The following is a 16,506-nucleotide window of genomic DNA, read 5'->3' as shown; positions in this document are numbered from 1 at the left end:
AAGATCCATCAGCTCTGACACCAGGAGGGGAGGCGGGATGAGACAGGCGGGAGGAAGGGGGGGGTGAGACAGGTGGGAGGAAGGGGGGGGTGAGACAGGCGGGAGGAAGGGGGGGGTGAGACAGGCGGGAGGAAGGGGGGGGTGAGACAGGCGGGAGGAAGGGGGGGGTGAGACAGGCGGGAGGAAGGGGGGCGGTGAGACAGGCAAGAGGAAGGGGGGCGGTGAGACAGGCGAGGGGCGGGGGTGGGTGAGGGGGGGTTGAGACAGACAAGGGGTGGGGGTGGGTGGTGGGGGTGAGACAGGCGAGGGGTGGGGGTGGGTGAGGGGGGGTTGAGACAGACAAGGGGTGGGGGTGGGTGGTGGGGGGGGTGAGACAGGCGAGGGGTGGGTGGTGGGGGGGGTAGTGAGACAGATGAGGGGTGGGGGTGGGTGGTGGTGAGGGGGAGTAGTGAGACAGGTGAGGGGTGGGGGTGGGGGTGGGTGGTGGTGAGGGCGGGTGAGCAGCAGCCAGCAGTGGGAATTGAACCTGGAGCTGGGAGGAGCAGGAGTTAAAATCTGGCGGCAGGTTCCAGCAGCTATTTAATGGCTTCTGGTTTGGTTGCCAGTTGCCTGAGAATACTGGCCTCTGCAGATAGGGGGTATACTGCAGCTGATGTAAAGGGGGTCTCTAATGGATATTAAACTCTTGATTTGCATAAGCAGGGGGTCTAAGGCCAAGTTCAGACAGGGGCCCAGGAGCTATTACCAACATGGTGGACAGCTCACTGCCAGCGCGAAATGGCTGCTGCAATTGGACCCTGTCGCACCAGACTCATTCCTGTAACCATGGAGACTACGCCACTGAATTTCCAGCCCAGGGTTTCCCTCCCATTTCGTGTGGCAACGCAGGAGAATTCCCGAAGAACAATATTAGAGCCCAGGTCAGGAATCCAGCATCTTGACCAGTGTCCTTCCTGCTGGGTCAGTTCACCAACAGCCAGACTGGCGAGCTGGCAATGGGGATTAGTGCCAACTGAAAGTGTGTAATATTTATTGCCAGTGCCCGGTCAGCCCTTTACATTGGGAACTGCTCCATGAGTTTGATCGCAGCGGAGCTCTGAGAGAAGGCCAGCCCCAGTCCTCTCCTGCTTCTCCATTAACATTGTCCCTTCACCATTACAGGCACTGCAGGGAGTTGTTTGCGAAGGTTCAGCACCATGCCATTCCTCTTCTGTAACATCAACAACGTCTGCAACTTTGCATCAAGAAACGACTATTCTTATTGGCTGGCCACACCTGAACCAATGCCGATGAGTATGGCTCCTGTGGTTGGTCAAACTATCGAGCCATTTATCAGCAGGTGAGACTACAGATATTGTGGTACTGTGCAACTGTTTAGATGTCAAGAAAGACAGAACATCACAGTAACAAGGGCACAGACTGAGAATTACTGAATCTTGCAGCACAGAAGGAGGCCATTTGGCCTACCATGTCTGTGCTGGCTCCTTGAAAGAGCTATCCAATTATTCCTACTCCCTCTGTTCTTTCCCCTGCACAATTTTCCTCTTTCATCCAATTCCCCTTTTGAAAGTTCCTATTGAATCTGCTTCCACCGCCCTTTCAGACAGTGTGTGCCAGATCACAACAACTGGCTGTGTAAAAAAAAAAAGACTCTCCTCATCTCCCCCTCTGGTTCTTTTACCAATTATTTGAAATCTATGCCCTCTCCTTTCATTATTATTGGAAGAGAAAGATGTAATGTTAGCGGAAACACATTCACACCACTGGTTATTAAAAGGTAGAATGTTTTACCACAAGAATGTTTTATTCACAAGGATGATACCAGACTGAGGGGTTATTATTATCAGCAAAGATCAAAGAGGCTGGGGCTCCAACAAAGAGGTGAGGGAGTGACCTGATAGAGGTCTTTAACATTTTGAAAGTGGTTCAATAGGATAGATATAGAGGAGTTGTTTCCAGTTGTGGGGAAATCAAAGGCCATCAGTGTGAGATAGTCACTAATAAACCAAGTCAGGAATTCAGGAGAAACTTTTTTACCCAGAGAGTGGTGAGATTGTGGAACTCACTACCACATGGAGTGGTTGAGGTGAATAGCATAGATTATGAGTCACAAAAAGTTAGTATGTAGGTACAGCATGTAATCAAGGCAGCTAATGGAATGCTATCCTTTATTACGAAAGGGATTGAACATAAAAGTAAGGATGTTATGCTTCAGTTATACAGGGCATTGGTGAGACCGCATCTGGAACACTGTGTGCAGTTTTGGTCTCCTTATTTAAGGAAGGATGTAAATGTGTTGGAGGCGGTTCAGAGGAGGTTTACTAGGATACCGGGAATGAGTGGGTTGTCTTTTGAGGAAAGGTTGGGCAGACTGGGTTTGTTTCCACTGGATTTTAGAAGAGTGAGGGGTGATTTGATTGAAATGTACAAGATCCTGAATGGCCTGGACAAGGTGGATGTGGAAAGGATGTTTCCTTTGGTGGGTGAGAACTAGGGGTCACTGTTTTAAATTTAGGGGTTTATCTTTTAGGACAGAGATGAGGAGAATTTTTCTCTCTGAGGGTTGTGCGACTTTGGAACTCTCTGCCTCAGAAGGTGGTGGAGGCGGGGTCATTGAATATTTTTAAGGCGAAGGTAGATAGATTCTTGTCAGGCAAAGGTTATCGGGGGTAGATGGGAATGTGGAAATCGAACCACAGAAGATCAGCCATGATCTTATTGATTGACGGAGCAGGCTCGAGGGGCCGAATGGCCTCCTCCTGCTCCTATTTCTTATATTTAAGGGGAAGCTGGAATAACTCATGGGGGAGAAAGGAATAGAAGGATATGTTGATAGAAGGGAGGGAGGAGGCTCATGTGGAACATAAACCCCAGCATAGACCAGCTGGGCTGAATGGCCTGTTTCTGTGCTGTAAATTCTAAGTAATTCTCCGGAGGTGATGAGACAATCGTGCGAGCTGATGCAGGGATTTTGCAGTTCATATTGTTGCATGTTTGCAATCAATGCTTCCTGTGCAAAGCCCCCCGACCCCGCTCCCCTCCCCCCACCCCACCCACCGCCCCCCCACCCCCCCACCCCCCCACCCCCGCCACCTCTGGGGTGGCTGATCGCACAGTCTGTGAATTCCTGCAACCTGATCCCCGTGTGCAGTCCCGACTTTGGACCCCCCCCCCACCCCCACCCTCCGCCATTATAAGTTGGGGCATTGGCTGCTCTCCATTTTCAGTCCCTTCACATCCAGGGGGCAGCAGGGGCCCGAATCTCGGAACACAGTCCTGGTGGGACCTGACCCCTCACCAGTACCGCAAGCTCCTCACATCAGCTCTAGAGGTGGAACTACTGTGGAATCAAAAATTGAAGATGAGATAGGGAAATGTAAAAGATTTGCAAAATGACAAAACCTACAGTGGTAGCATGCAAATCTCTCGACACTGGCTGCAGTATGGATGCATGTCCATTTCCATCCTCTTTCATGTATTCATTGTCCAAACCCTGGCTCCCTCAGAAGGACAGCTAGTTATTGGAGGGCATTGATCGAGTTTGCTGGAGTTGTGTGCGATCGAGGACAGGTAGTGATGGCAGATTATTGAGGCTGGTCCTACACTAGTCGCAGTTATTGGTTTTCAGGTGCCAGTCCTGAGGCTGTCAGGCTGATTGATCTGAGTGTTGGCTCAGTAAGAGCACAGCGTTGGATCTGGAATAATATATTAACCTGTTCACTCCCTACAGATGCTCTGTATGTGAGGCTCCAGCGATGGTGATCGCTATTCACAGCCAAACAATTCAAATCCCGCTGTGCCCCAATGGTTGGCATTCTCTCTGGATTGGCTATTCCTTCATGATGGTAAGCACCTGATCACCTGATCACCAAGCACAACCGGGCAGGATTCCCACTCTGGGCCCAACTGGGAAAACCAGATTGAAGCTACACTTGGCGTTTCAGACTTCAGCAAAAATTCATTTGCGTAATTACAAACATCAAATCAACGTTACCCGGCACAGTCCGAGGAAAAACCAAATATTATCATTTGGTTTTTTTTTTCTCTGTTGAACCATTTTCCTGGATGTAGTTAAGAGTGGTTACCTGGGCAGGCTTATTCATGGGGTTATCTTCAAAAAGAAACATTTTTAATCAGACTAACCTGATTTAAAATCACTGAAAGTAACTGTAAAAAATGACACTGAACAGTGTACTTTTTGATGTGCCAGTTTCTACGTAAATTAAATATTTTTTGATGTGAAGAGATTTTTGAAACTTGCCGACTCTCGTTCTGTGCACCGGTGAGAAAATGAGGGTCATTTCATGAATTCCCAAACCGTGCAATTGGCAGAATCTCACCCTGCCAACCTCGAGGTGTGACCAGCTGGTGGATGGGGCCCCAATGCAGACAGATTAAACCTTGGGCCAACTGTGAGAATCGTGGAAAAACAGGAACATGAATGGTCCCTGGGGGTAACTTCACTTGTCCCTGGGAGTGTCGGCCTGGACCTTTGTGCCCCAGGCCTGATCGCAGAACCATCTGGCTTCAAGGAGGGAGTGTCATCCCTGCTGACACACGTGTGACCAGCAGTGGGTCTGTCCCCATGTTCCAAGTTCCCAATCTGAATGGCCCCACTGACTCTGTAACACAGCCTTGGGGAGAGTTGTCCCAGACAGTTCCTGTGCATTCACTAACGTTAGGGCATGGGAGAGCAGGGGCTTGGGAGATACTGGAACAAGTAAACAATGAGATGGGTAAGATAACAACCTGAAAATAAGAGCAGGGGGACAGGAAAAGTTTGTACTAAGGAGTTGTTTATTTATGGCTGAGTAAAGCCAGTTTGATTAGCAGAAGGCTGAGTCCATTCTCTCTCCGTGCAGCACACCAGTTCTGGAGCTGAGGGCTCAGGACAGGCTTTATCATCACCCGGTTCATGCCTGGAATCATTCCGCTCTGCTCCCTTCATCGAGTGTCACGGCCGAGGAACCTGCAATTACTACGCAAACTCTTACAGCTTCTGGCTCGCAACTGTCGAGACCACAGAGATGTTCAGGTTAGTGATGGGAATTCCTGGGCATTGTGTTTTACTGACTAGGATGAACAGATTGTTGCTGCGAGTGTAAATGGACATTGGAACATGACCTGCTATTTACATACGAACATATGAATATACAAACGTACGAATTAGGAGCAGGAGTAGGTCACTGGGTCCCTCGAGCCTGCTCCGACATTCAATAAGACCATAGCTGATCTGATTTCTCCACATTCCCACCTACCCCCTATAACCTTTCACCCCCCTATTTATTACTTATTTCTGGCAGAAGCGATATTCAGAGCAAGAATCTTACCCTGGACACTAACCTGTGGTATTGTCATCATTTTAGCCAATTGAAGAGTTTCCGAGTTTTGCCAGTATTTAATATTATTCCGGCACTGGTATTTAAATCTCATTCCAATTCACACTAGAGGAAAGGTATAGTTGCCCTTCTTCTACAGAGACAGGACATTACAAAGTGTTTTACAGCCAATAAAGTGTAGTCACCGTTGTAATGTAGGAAATGCAGCGGTCAATTTGTGCACAGCAAGCTCCCACACGAGGTTTAAAACCTCTGACGGTGCAGCACTCCCTCAGTGTGGCGCTGCAGCATCAGTGGGATGAGGTGTTCAGCTCCCCGATTGGGGTTTTCGAACCCACGACCTCCTGACGAGGCTGGAGCCCCGGGACTGATCCCAGGATATCGCTTCCTTGGGTGGGGGGGAGTGCTAATGGGACAGATATCAGCTTCTGTGGGGGAGCTGGTTCCTAAAGTCTCTGTTTTTCTTCCAGGAAACCGGAATCGGAGACACTGAAGGCAGGCGAGCTGCGAACACGCATCAGCCGATGCCAAGTTTGCATGAAGAAGACGTAATGTATTCTGAGACTGCCAAGCTTATCAGCTGTCTCGCAATCCTCTAATGAACTATGGTGCTATTTCTATAATAAAGCAATTTACAATATCCTGTGTACCTCACTCATCTATCGTGACAAAAGAAAGAAAAAGTGCAGAGCAAAAGGAATGGAGATTTTAAAAAAAAAAAGAAAATGCTTTTCTTGCAATATCCTGGTGCCCTACCACTCGAAGAAAAACAATATAAGCTTTCTATTATTGACATACTAAATGGCACTTTGTTCATTAAAGCAATGCACTGAATATTAACAGAAATAAAAATACTTACAGTACAATGAAAAGATGGGAGAGAGTTAAGAGGCTGCAGACGACACTGAGGAGTTTATAAATGGGGAGAGATGCTCACAAGAATGGCTAAAGCTTGGGTTATTGGGTCAACCTCACACAGTGACTCTCATTGCCTGGAGCCTCACCCCTTGGGAGCACAGGTCACCGAGAGGTTTTCATTCTTAATCTGCAGCTATTGTGATTGAAATTACTGACCAGACCATCAAGACTGGGTGAGTGTTGGGGGAGGATGAGAGAGAATCACTGATCCTGGCTCCTGTTCTCCAGAGTTCCCTCTCAGCAGATTTCTCTTGGGCTGTGGGTGTCGCTGACAGCCAGTATTTGTTACCCATTAGTGAGTGACTTGCTCGGCCATTTCAGAGGACAGTTAGAGAGTTAACCACATTGCTGTGGATCTGCAGTCACAGATAGGCCAGGCTAGGTAAGGATGGCAGATTTCCTTCCCTAAAGGACATTAATGAACCACTTGAACAATCCGGCCATTTCATAACTATTAATAAGACTGATATTTCATTCCAGATTTATCAATCGATTGAACTGAAAAATCTCCCCACTGGTGGGATTTGAATCCATGTCTCCAGATTACTAGTCCAGTAACATAACCACTGTACTACCAACCCCATTAAATCAAGTGCAGATTAACTCCCTCCCATCTATTTAATATATACTAAATAGTTTTTATTTAAGGTTTTGTTTGTTTCCTGACTGTGGGTGTGAGATTGAAGCAAGAAGCTGTAAAGACACCGTGACATGAAGACATTGTGGATTTACGATTGTATAAACACAGGCTTTTCTGGAACGAGCTCAGGGCTGATTTTACATGTGGGGATTCTCCATGTCAGGATATTCCTGATCGGCACACCCAACAGATCAAGCTTCCCATTGGCAGCAAGACTTTGTAAAATCATCCCCAATATTTAGTATATATTATTGGACATTCTACACTAAGGTGCTATGTCATTGTCATTAAATACACTGTCATTAAACTATCCAGTAATCCTTCTTTCGTAGTTCCAATTAGTATCTCTGCTCTCCTTCAATCTTCACTCATGGCTGCTAAGTGCTATTAAACTGCAACATTTTAAACTTTTTTTTTAAAAGAATGTGTATTAATATATGCATGGGCACCACAATTGCAAGTTACTGTAATCAATTCCTCGCCATTAGTGTTTTGTTTGCGATCAATAACCACAAGTCCTGGTGTCCTATCACCCTCTGTTACTTGGCTGTTGCTGCCGGTTCTAACCAGCCAGGCCCTGTTAACCCAGCTTCCTTGGCATGTGGGATTGGAGAACAGGAACGGGGAGGCTCAGCTGCTGAGATAGATCTTTAGAACATGTGTATATGTGGGGGTGGGTGGGTGGGTGCGTGTGTGTGTGTGTGTGGGGGTGCGTGTGTGGGGGGTGGGGGGAGTTGGAAGGAGCACAAGTTACCCTGGACTCAGCATCCCACACTTACTTAAGGCAGGACTACCAGAGGCTCAAGATTTTAGCTTTGAAGCTGTTGCTGGCTATGTCACTCACACTGAACGGCACCAGTTAGAATAATTGATTCTCTTACCAAGAGATTATTTACTATCAGAGTAATAGCCATACCTGTAGATTTCCACTGTGTGTAAGCGTACATATGTAAGTGTGTCTGTAAGTGTGTCATTGATCACAATTTTCCAATTAGTAAGTGTGCAAAACTTAAAAGCCATTTAGGAAACAAAGCTATTGCTTATCTGGACTATATTGAGATCTTTCAAACAATTGTCTGACTAAACCAGAAATATTATTCACTTGGTAAATTGTCCCTGCTTTTTATCTGTTGTGCACTGCTATTGTCAACACACAGCCCAGGAAGATTTTGTGCCTTGCATTATATAGCATGCACATTGTAAATGTCCACCCAGTTATCCAGTCAAACTCTCCTCAGTACTGGAGATGGGGCAATGATGAAGAAACACAAAATAATGAAGACTGTTACCTGAAAAAAAGTGGTGACGCATCATTAAAGGCTGATTTTAGGGTTTTATGTTCACCCACTGGGGTTCATACTGAAGATTTCCAACTGCCATCCCAGTTATTCTCCATCCAATTGGAACAGGAATTGTCAAATTGCAACAACAACATAATCAGCAACAACTTTTCATTTATATTGTGCATTTAACATAGTAAAACATCCAAAGGCACTTCAAAGGAGTAATTATCAAACAAAATTAGACAACAAGCTACCGGAAGGAGACAATAGGACAGGTGATCAAAAGCTTGATCAAAGAGGTAGGTTTCAAGGAGCATCTTAAAGGAGAAGAGAGAGGTGGAGAGGTTTAGGAAGAGAATCCCAGAGCTCAGGGCCTTGGCGGGACAATGCCAACGCTGTGAGTTATTGATTAGAGAATGTTGTGATCACTGTTCCTTTTCTCATTGATGCTCTGTCTCCCCTGATTGGAATGAGTCCGTTATTATCAGGGTTTTGTAAATTATATCTTGTACACTTGAATGACTTGATTCACTGCTTACCTAAGAGACCTTTATTCTTCTGTTTTGTATTTTTATACAGTTTGTATTGAAGTTTAGTAAAATGGTTCAGTAATGGAATATGTGGCTGTTACATACTGCAATTGCTCGATGCGAAAACATGTTAGTAACCAAATCAATCCATGTACAATACACATCTCTGTAAGTTCAACGTTTACATGGAAAGATTGAGGCTCTTTATTTTGTGGTACAGTAAACTAAACCAATTCTACTTCTCCAGACCTATTTGTACATTATAAGACATGGAAGATTAAAATTAATAATTTTGTGTTTTAAAACAAAATGTTTTATTCTGCTTTATTTCCAGTAGTAACATAGGAAATTTTCAGCACCGTAAGAAGCCATTTGGCCCATCATGTCTGTGCTGGCTAAAAAAAACATCGAGTCTCATCGCATTTTCCAGCTTTTGGTCCGGAGCCCCATAGGTTACAGAACTTCAAGTAACTGTTTCTGGTCTGCTTTTGCCAAATCATCTCAGTTTAGTAAAATGACCTTTCCCTAATTTAAAGCTTTTGCTCAAGATCTATTGTTATCCTTTTCCATTACTACTATAAATTAACTGAATTATGATCACTACTACCAAAGTGCTCCCCAACTAATAGCCTTTCCCCCTGCCCAGCTTCATTCCCTAAAACTAAATCCAGAACTTCCTCTTCTCTTGTTGTCTTGCTTTATGCTGGCTAAAAGACTGCATTCTCTTAAACATATTCTGAGAATTCTGTGCCCTCTATTCTTTTTACACTGATATTATCCCAGTTAAGATTGAAATAGTTGAAATCCCTACTATTACTGCCTTATTGTTTCTGCACTTCTCAGTAATTTGCCAACATATTTCCTCTTCTCTCTCCCTCTGACTGTTTGGGCATCTATAGCACACTCCCAGCAGCGTTAGTGCCCCTTTTTTGTTCTTCACTTCAACCCATATGGCCTCATTTGATGAGCCTTTTATCATATCATATCTCCTTACAGCTGTTATTGTTTCTTTAACCAAGATCACAGAATTGTTACAGTGCAGGAGGCCATTCAGCCCATCAGTCTGCACTGGCTCTCCAAATGATCATTATGACTCAGTGCCATTCTCCTGCCCTTTCCCCGTACCCCTGCACGTTGTTTCTATTTAAATAATCATCCAATGCCCTCTTGAATGCCTCGATTGAACCTGCCTCCACCACATTTCCAGGCCGTGCATTCCAGACCCGAACCACTCGCTGTGTGGAAAAGTTTTTTTCTCACATCACATTTGCTTCTTTTGCAAATCACTTTAAATCTGTGCCCACTCGTTCTTAATCCTTTTACAAGTGGGAACAGCTTCTCCCTATCTACTCTGTCTGACACCCCTCTCTCCTTATTTTGACTTTGTCCTATATCCCTTACTCCCGTGCCCTGTGTTTGTAGGGCAGCCTGCGGGAGGCTGATCCTGGAAGTTTTGTTTAGTTTGGCAAACTCACATCTCAACACTCGGGAAAATCTGCACACATTGTGGGATGAATGGGATGATGAGGTGATTAACCACCCACTTCTCTATAACTTCCCGTGGTTTGTACAACATGCAGACACTGACACCTGCTGATAGCAAGTAGTTTCTGCAACAACATTCACTACTTGCAATGAGGAAATCCCAACACTGATACAGCACAGAGAGAGGACCTTCAGCCCATTGTGCCTGTACTGGCTCCTTGAAAGAGCCATCCAATTAGTCCCACTTCTCCCTGGTCTTTCTCCATTCCCCTGAAAATTTTCCCCTTCAAATATTTATCCATATCCCATTTGAAAGTCCCTATTGAATCTGCTTCCACCACCCTTTCAGGCAGCGCATTCCAGATCACAACAACTCGCTGTGTCAAAAAGAAATTCTCCTCATCTCCACAATGGTTGCTTTGCCAATTTCCTCATCTATGTCCCTCTGGTTACCAACCCTCCTGCCAACGGAAACACAGTTTCTCTTTATTTATTCTATCTGAAACCTTCATGATTTTGAACGTCTCTGTTAAATCTCCCCCTTAACCTTCTCTGCTGTAAGGAGATCAATCCCAATTTCTCCATTCTCTCCGTGTAACTGAACTTTCTCATTACTGGGAACATTCCAATAAATCTCCTCAGCATTCTGTGCAAGGCCTCAGGAAATCACCTTTGGCAAGCCAATTGCTAAAGCAGATCTAACCAATAGGAAGGAAGATTTCTGCTTTTCTATCTCACCTACCCTAGCCTTGCGGGGGGGGTTGAGTGGGGGGGCTTTCTCTCTGTCAGTTTTGCTTTGAGCCCTAAAGCAAGTGCATCACTTGAGCACATGACCAGGATACTCAGGGCCTTGTGTTGTCAGACTAAATGTAAAAAGATCTTGGCCCCTATTTAAGGGCAGGGGGAGTCCGCCTGCAGCATCCTGCTCAACATTCCACGTAAAACACAGATTAACAGGTCTCTATTTGCTACATCAGAACAGCCGCCAAGAGACTCAGTTAGAATGAAGTCATGCAACCTGATCCTGAAGTCAAAACTCTTTGTGAGAAATGAAGACCCAACTATTTACAATCTATCTGAATGACTTGGGTTCAGGGGACAGAAGGTACTTTCGCTAAATTTGCAGATGACACCAAAATAGGTGGGAAAGTAAGTTGCAATGAAGGGATAAGAAATTTACAAATGGATATGGACAGGTTAGGTGAATGGGCCAAAATCTGGCAGATGGAATTTAACGTGGATAAATGGGAGGTTATCCATTTTGGTCAGAAGAATAAAACGGCGACTTATTATTTAAATGGAGAGAAACTTCCGAATGCCTCAGTGCAGAGGGATCTGGGTGTCCTCGTGCATGAATCGCTGAAAGCTAGTATGCAGGTACAGCAGGTAATAAGGAAGGCAAATGGAATTTTGGCATTTATTGCTAAAGGAATAGAGTATAAAAATAGGGAAGTGTTGTTGCAACTGTTCAAGGCATTGGTGAGACCGCACCTGGAGTGCTGTGCACAGTTTTGGTTCCCTTACTTGAGGAAGGATGTAGTTGCATTGGAGGTGGTTCAGAGGAGGTTCACTAGATTTATTCCAGAAATACGGGGCTTGTCTTCTGAGGAGACATTGAACAGTTTAGGCCTATACTCGCTACAGTTTAGAAGGATGAGAAATCTAATTGAGGTATATAAGATGCTAAAGGGGATAGACAAAGTAGACGTGGAGCGGATGTTTCCCCTTGTGGGGCATTCTAGAATGAGAGGCCATAGTTCTAGGCTAAGGAGTGGTAGATTTAAATCAGAGATGAGGAGGAATTACTTTTCTCAAAGGGTCGTGAATCTGTGGAATTCACTACCTCAGAGTGCAGTGGATGCCGGGACACTGAATAAATTTAGGGAGGAGTTACAGATTGTTAATTAGTGACGGGTTGAAAGGTTACGGGGAGACGGCAGGAAATTGGAGTTGAGGCCGAAATGAGATCAGCCATGATCGTATTGAATGGCGGGGCAGGCTCGAGGGGCTGAATTACCTACTCCTGCTCCTAGTCCTTATGTTCTTCTGTTCTTTGCTGCCTGGCAGAGAGATGATTGGACAGGTAGAGGCTACCATCATCAGCTTTTCACACATCTTCCTTCTCGAGATTAGACCAATAGGCAGAATATCAGAGGATGGCTTGATATTATCTACACTGAAGTCTGTCACATCTGCCATAGCTGATTGCTTTACATCTCAGACTCTGATTGTCTAAATGGCAGAGCAGGCACAAGGGGCTGAATGACCTACTCCTGCTCCTTGTTGGTATAATTAAGACATTAAGACAACCAGGTTTTTGTGCAGATCAAAGACAACACCGAGACAGTAAAGCTTTTAACAAGATAAATATTGGCCCTTACCCCATCACTAACTTTAATCAGCAACAGCTTATCATTAGCTCTAATTAAAGTTACAAATACTCTCAGATTGAGAATATTTTACCTAGTTAATGACAGTTTTTTCTGATTTAAAAATGTTGTTAGAAGTCTGGGAGTAAGAGGTAACAGATGTAGTACAGCAATCCAGGACAGGAGGTCATGCTAACAGCCCTGCTCCTTTGAGAGGGTTAACAGTAGCAGAATATCAGACACCCAAATGTTTCATCAGGAAATACTTACATTGTATGTCTTAGTATTTACAGCACAGAAACAGGCCATTCAGCCCAACTGTCCTATGCTGGTGTTTATGCTCCTCATGAGCTTCCTCCCACCCCCCTTCATCTCACCCCATCAACATATCCTTCTATTCCTTTCTCCATCATGTGTTTATCCGGCGTCCCCTTAAATGTATCGATATTGTTCACTTCAATTACTCCCTGTGGGAGCGAGTTCCATATTCTCACTACTCTCCAGGTACAGAAGTTTCTCCCGAATTCCCAATGGGATTTATTAGTGACTGTATCATATTGATGACCACCAGTTTTTGATTCCCAGACAAGTGAAAATCATGGTGAGAGATTTTTTTTCCTGAAAGGAACCATTGCATGTTTTAATTTTTCAATATACTTCATGAAGTACAGTCAGGCTGGGAAATTGAACTCTCTTATTTCTTATGTTTATGTTCAAAAGCCGCTTGCAAGTGAAAGAAAGATTAACAAGGGTGTTGTTGAAATTCTAAACCCTCAATTCCAGATCATTCTAACATGTAAAACATTTCTTCACTTAGCTGAGCCCATTTGAAGTTGCCTGTTTGTTTATGTGATAGTGTACATTCAAACATACATTCAACCATGTACATTCAAACATACATTCAACCGTGTACATTCAAACATACATTCAACCGTGTACATTCAAACATACATTCAACCGTGTACATTCAAACATACATTCAACCGTGTACATTCAAACATACATTCAACCGTGTACATTCAAACATGTACATTCAAACATACATTCAACCGTGTACATTCAACCATGTACATTCAAACATACATTCAACCATGTACATTCAACCGTGTACATTCAACCATGTACATTCAAACATACATTCAACCGTGTACATTCAACCATGTACATTCAAACATACATTCAACCGTGTACATTCAAACATACATTCAACCGTGTACATTCAAACATACATTCAACCGTGTACATTCAAACATACATTCAACCCTGTACATTCAAACATACATTCAACCGTGTACATTCAACCATGTACATTCAAACATACATTCAACCATGTACATTCAACCGTGTACATTCAACCATGTACATTCAAACATACATTCAACCATGTACATTCAACCATGTACATTCAACCATGTACATTCAAACATGTACATTCAACCGTGTACATTCAACCGTGTACATTCAAACATGTACATTCAAACGTGTACATTCAAACGTGTACATTCAAACATACATTCAACCGTGTACATTCAAACGTGTACATTCAAACATACATTCAACCGTGTACATTCAACCGTGTACATTCAACCATGTACATTCAAACATACATTCAACCGTGTACATTCAAACATACATTCAACCGTGTACATTCAAACGTGTACATTCAGATCCATTGCTCCTGTGCACAGCTCAGAGTGCCACAACGAACCCCAGGCAGGATGAAGATGATTGGGTAATTTCCCTGTCAATCACTTCTGGGGACCACACTATTGTAAGTGGCTGCAATTGATTTTGTACAAAGTCATTGGTACTGAAAGTTGTTTGAAGGTTTCTCATGGTGACAGCAGTAATATTGAGGAAGACAAATTTACAGTTAGACCATTGTAAAGTTTTGCTCTGTAAAGAGCAGCTGTTACCTTAGAAGAGTCCCTCGGAAGAATCGCTAGGCAAAGCCTCGCATTACAAACACTAATTCTATACCCATCATCTGGAGGCATGAGTGGAACAGGTAAGAGGTCGTTTTATATATTCAGTAGAGGATGGGAAAATGGGCAGGATCTTATTGCTGATTGGTCAGGCTATTGTGTTTGTAATAGGTCAGTTTGTGTTAACATGCTTGCTGCTGATTGGTCAACTGTGTAGAATGGCTGGTGGTGTCTTTCTTTGAGTAAGGGTAGTTTAACTAGTATTAGGTAACTATCCTCCACCGACTGCTTTTTCTGCAGAAATAATCCTGCTTTTGTTGGGAGACTTCATAGAATCACAGAGTGGTTACAGCATAAAAGGGGGCCATTCAGCCCATTGTGTATCTGCTGGCTCTCTGACCAATTCACCTGGTGCCATTTCCCCCAGCATCTCCCTGTATCCCTGCACATTCTTCTGTTTGAGAGAATAATCCGATTCCCTCTTGACTTCCTTGATTGAACCTGCCTCTGGATTCAGACCAGGTTTTGTTTGACAACCTGCCCCAAAACTGATGCTCTTTGAATGGTTCAGCACAGTCAGGGTCAGAGGGGCTGAAACCTTTTCCTGGTATAATCCAAGACGATGGATCAGCACATTCGGCCAATAGTAATTCTGTATTTTGATCTGCTGCACAACAACCTACTGGATTATGCTCTTCTGGCTAGTAATCTAATGGATTGTGATCTACTGAGTAATGAATTACTGCATGGTGATCTACTGGATAGCAATCCACTGGGTAACAATCTACTGTGTCCAGATAATCATTTTGTAGTACAGAACTTGAGTATTGCTGAAAAAAGAGACACGCACTCATCAGGACAGTTGGCAAGAGAAACCGACAGGAAAGGGGACAATTTATATTGCATGAGAAACAAGTGCTAATTGGTTGGCAAGTGGACTCTGATTGGTAGAGGTGTTGCCATGGCGAATGCAGCAGGGAACAGTTAACTGCCACACTTCTGTTCAAATTGAAACCAGGCAGGTCAACTCTGATTGGTCAAGGCATTGCCACAGGGAGTGAACCAGGGAATGGCTGTCCCCCAGGCTTCGGTTTAGTTGAAAAAGGCCCAATGTGTGGACATGCTCCTTCTGTCTGAAAGGACAGGGCCCTGTGTGTGTGGATGAATGTGGCCTGTAGCATGTGTAAGTGAGCCACACTGACAATGTTAAATTGGTTTTCAGTGTAACTCTCAGCACACTCAGGGATGAGTGGAAGATGAAAAGCTTAGGGACCATGGGCGGGATATTTCCCTCTCTGGGCGGGCACACGCCCAGCCCGAAGTGGAGAAAAATAGTGCGCGATGGTGTCGGGCGAGCGTCCTGAGTCATCACGCACTCTCACAACATTCCGCTCGGGCAAGCGCAAGAGGCAGCAGCGCCCGCCGACAATTAAAAGGCCGATTAAGACCCTGAATCAATTCATTAAATGGAATTTTTCGCTGCCCGTTCAGTTGGTGGGTGAGCCAATAGGCCAGGCGGCCTTTGCGTTTTTTGTGAAACCTCAACCATGGGTGGGATGAGTGATTTGGAAAAAAACATTTTAAACTCATTTTTAACGTGTCTCTGCTCATGTGACAGAGCCACACGAGGGAACATGTTTTCCTTTAATTTTCAATTGTTTATTTTTAATATTAGAAACCTTCAGCCCCCTGAGGCCGCTATGTGCCTTCAGGGAGATTTCTGTGAACGCACCCCCGCCACGCGCAAGCTCTGACTTCCGCACTCGTCCTCTCCCCTCCTCTCCCCCGCGCCCCCCCCCAACACCACCCGGCAGTGCCAAGCGATACAGCGCCTGCTTCTCGCTGGCTGGTTGTCGATTGGCAGCTGGGGCCCGATCGTGGGCACCAGTCGGTTTTTGCAGCCGCTCCCGGTCTCGCCTGCCCGACCAGGTAAAAATCCTGCCCCACCTCTCATTTTTCAGGGATAATCTACTGTGTCGCGATTTACTAGATTGTGATCCTCTGTGCAGTGATCTGC

General features: G+C 44.7%; 1 protein-coding gene across 1 annotated transcript in view; it reads left to right on the top strand.

Annotated features, from left to right (window-relative positions):
* The window catches only part of LOC144683062 (uncharacterized), a 101,927-nt gene extending 95,948 nt beyond the window's left edge, over positions 1–5,979 (top strand). Inside the window, exons 48-51 of the mRNA XM_078546076.1 lie at positions 1,162–1,339; positions 3,731–3,845; positions 4,863–5,035; positions 5,810–5,979. Coding sequence (XP_078402202.1) covers positions 1,162–1,339; positions 3,731–3,845; positions 4,863–5,035; positions 5,810–5,891 — 548 coding nt within the window. The 3' untranslated portion in view covers positions 5,892–5,979. The remainder of the gene's footprint in view (positions 1–1,161; positions 1,340–3,730; positions 3,846–4,862; positions 5,036–5,809) is intronic.
* Positions 5,980–16,506: the final 10,527 nt, after the last annotated feature.

The sequence above is a fragment of the Cetorhinus maximus genome, chromosome 7, assembly GCF_964194155.1.
Source record: "Cetorhinus maximus chromosome 7, sCetMax3.hap1.1, whole genome shotgun sequence".
Classification (NCBI taxonomy): Eukaryota; Metazoa; Chordata; class Chondrichthyes; order Lamniformes; family Cetorhinidae; genus Cetorhinus; species Cetorhinus maximus.
This window is presented reverse-complemented; position numbering and strand designations above follow the sequence as displayed.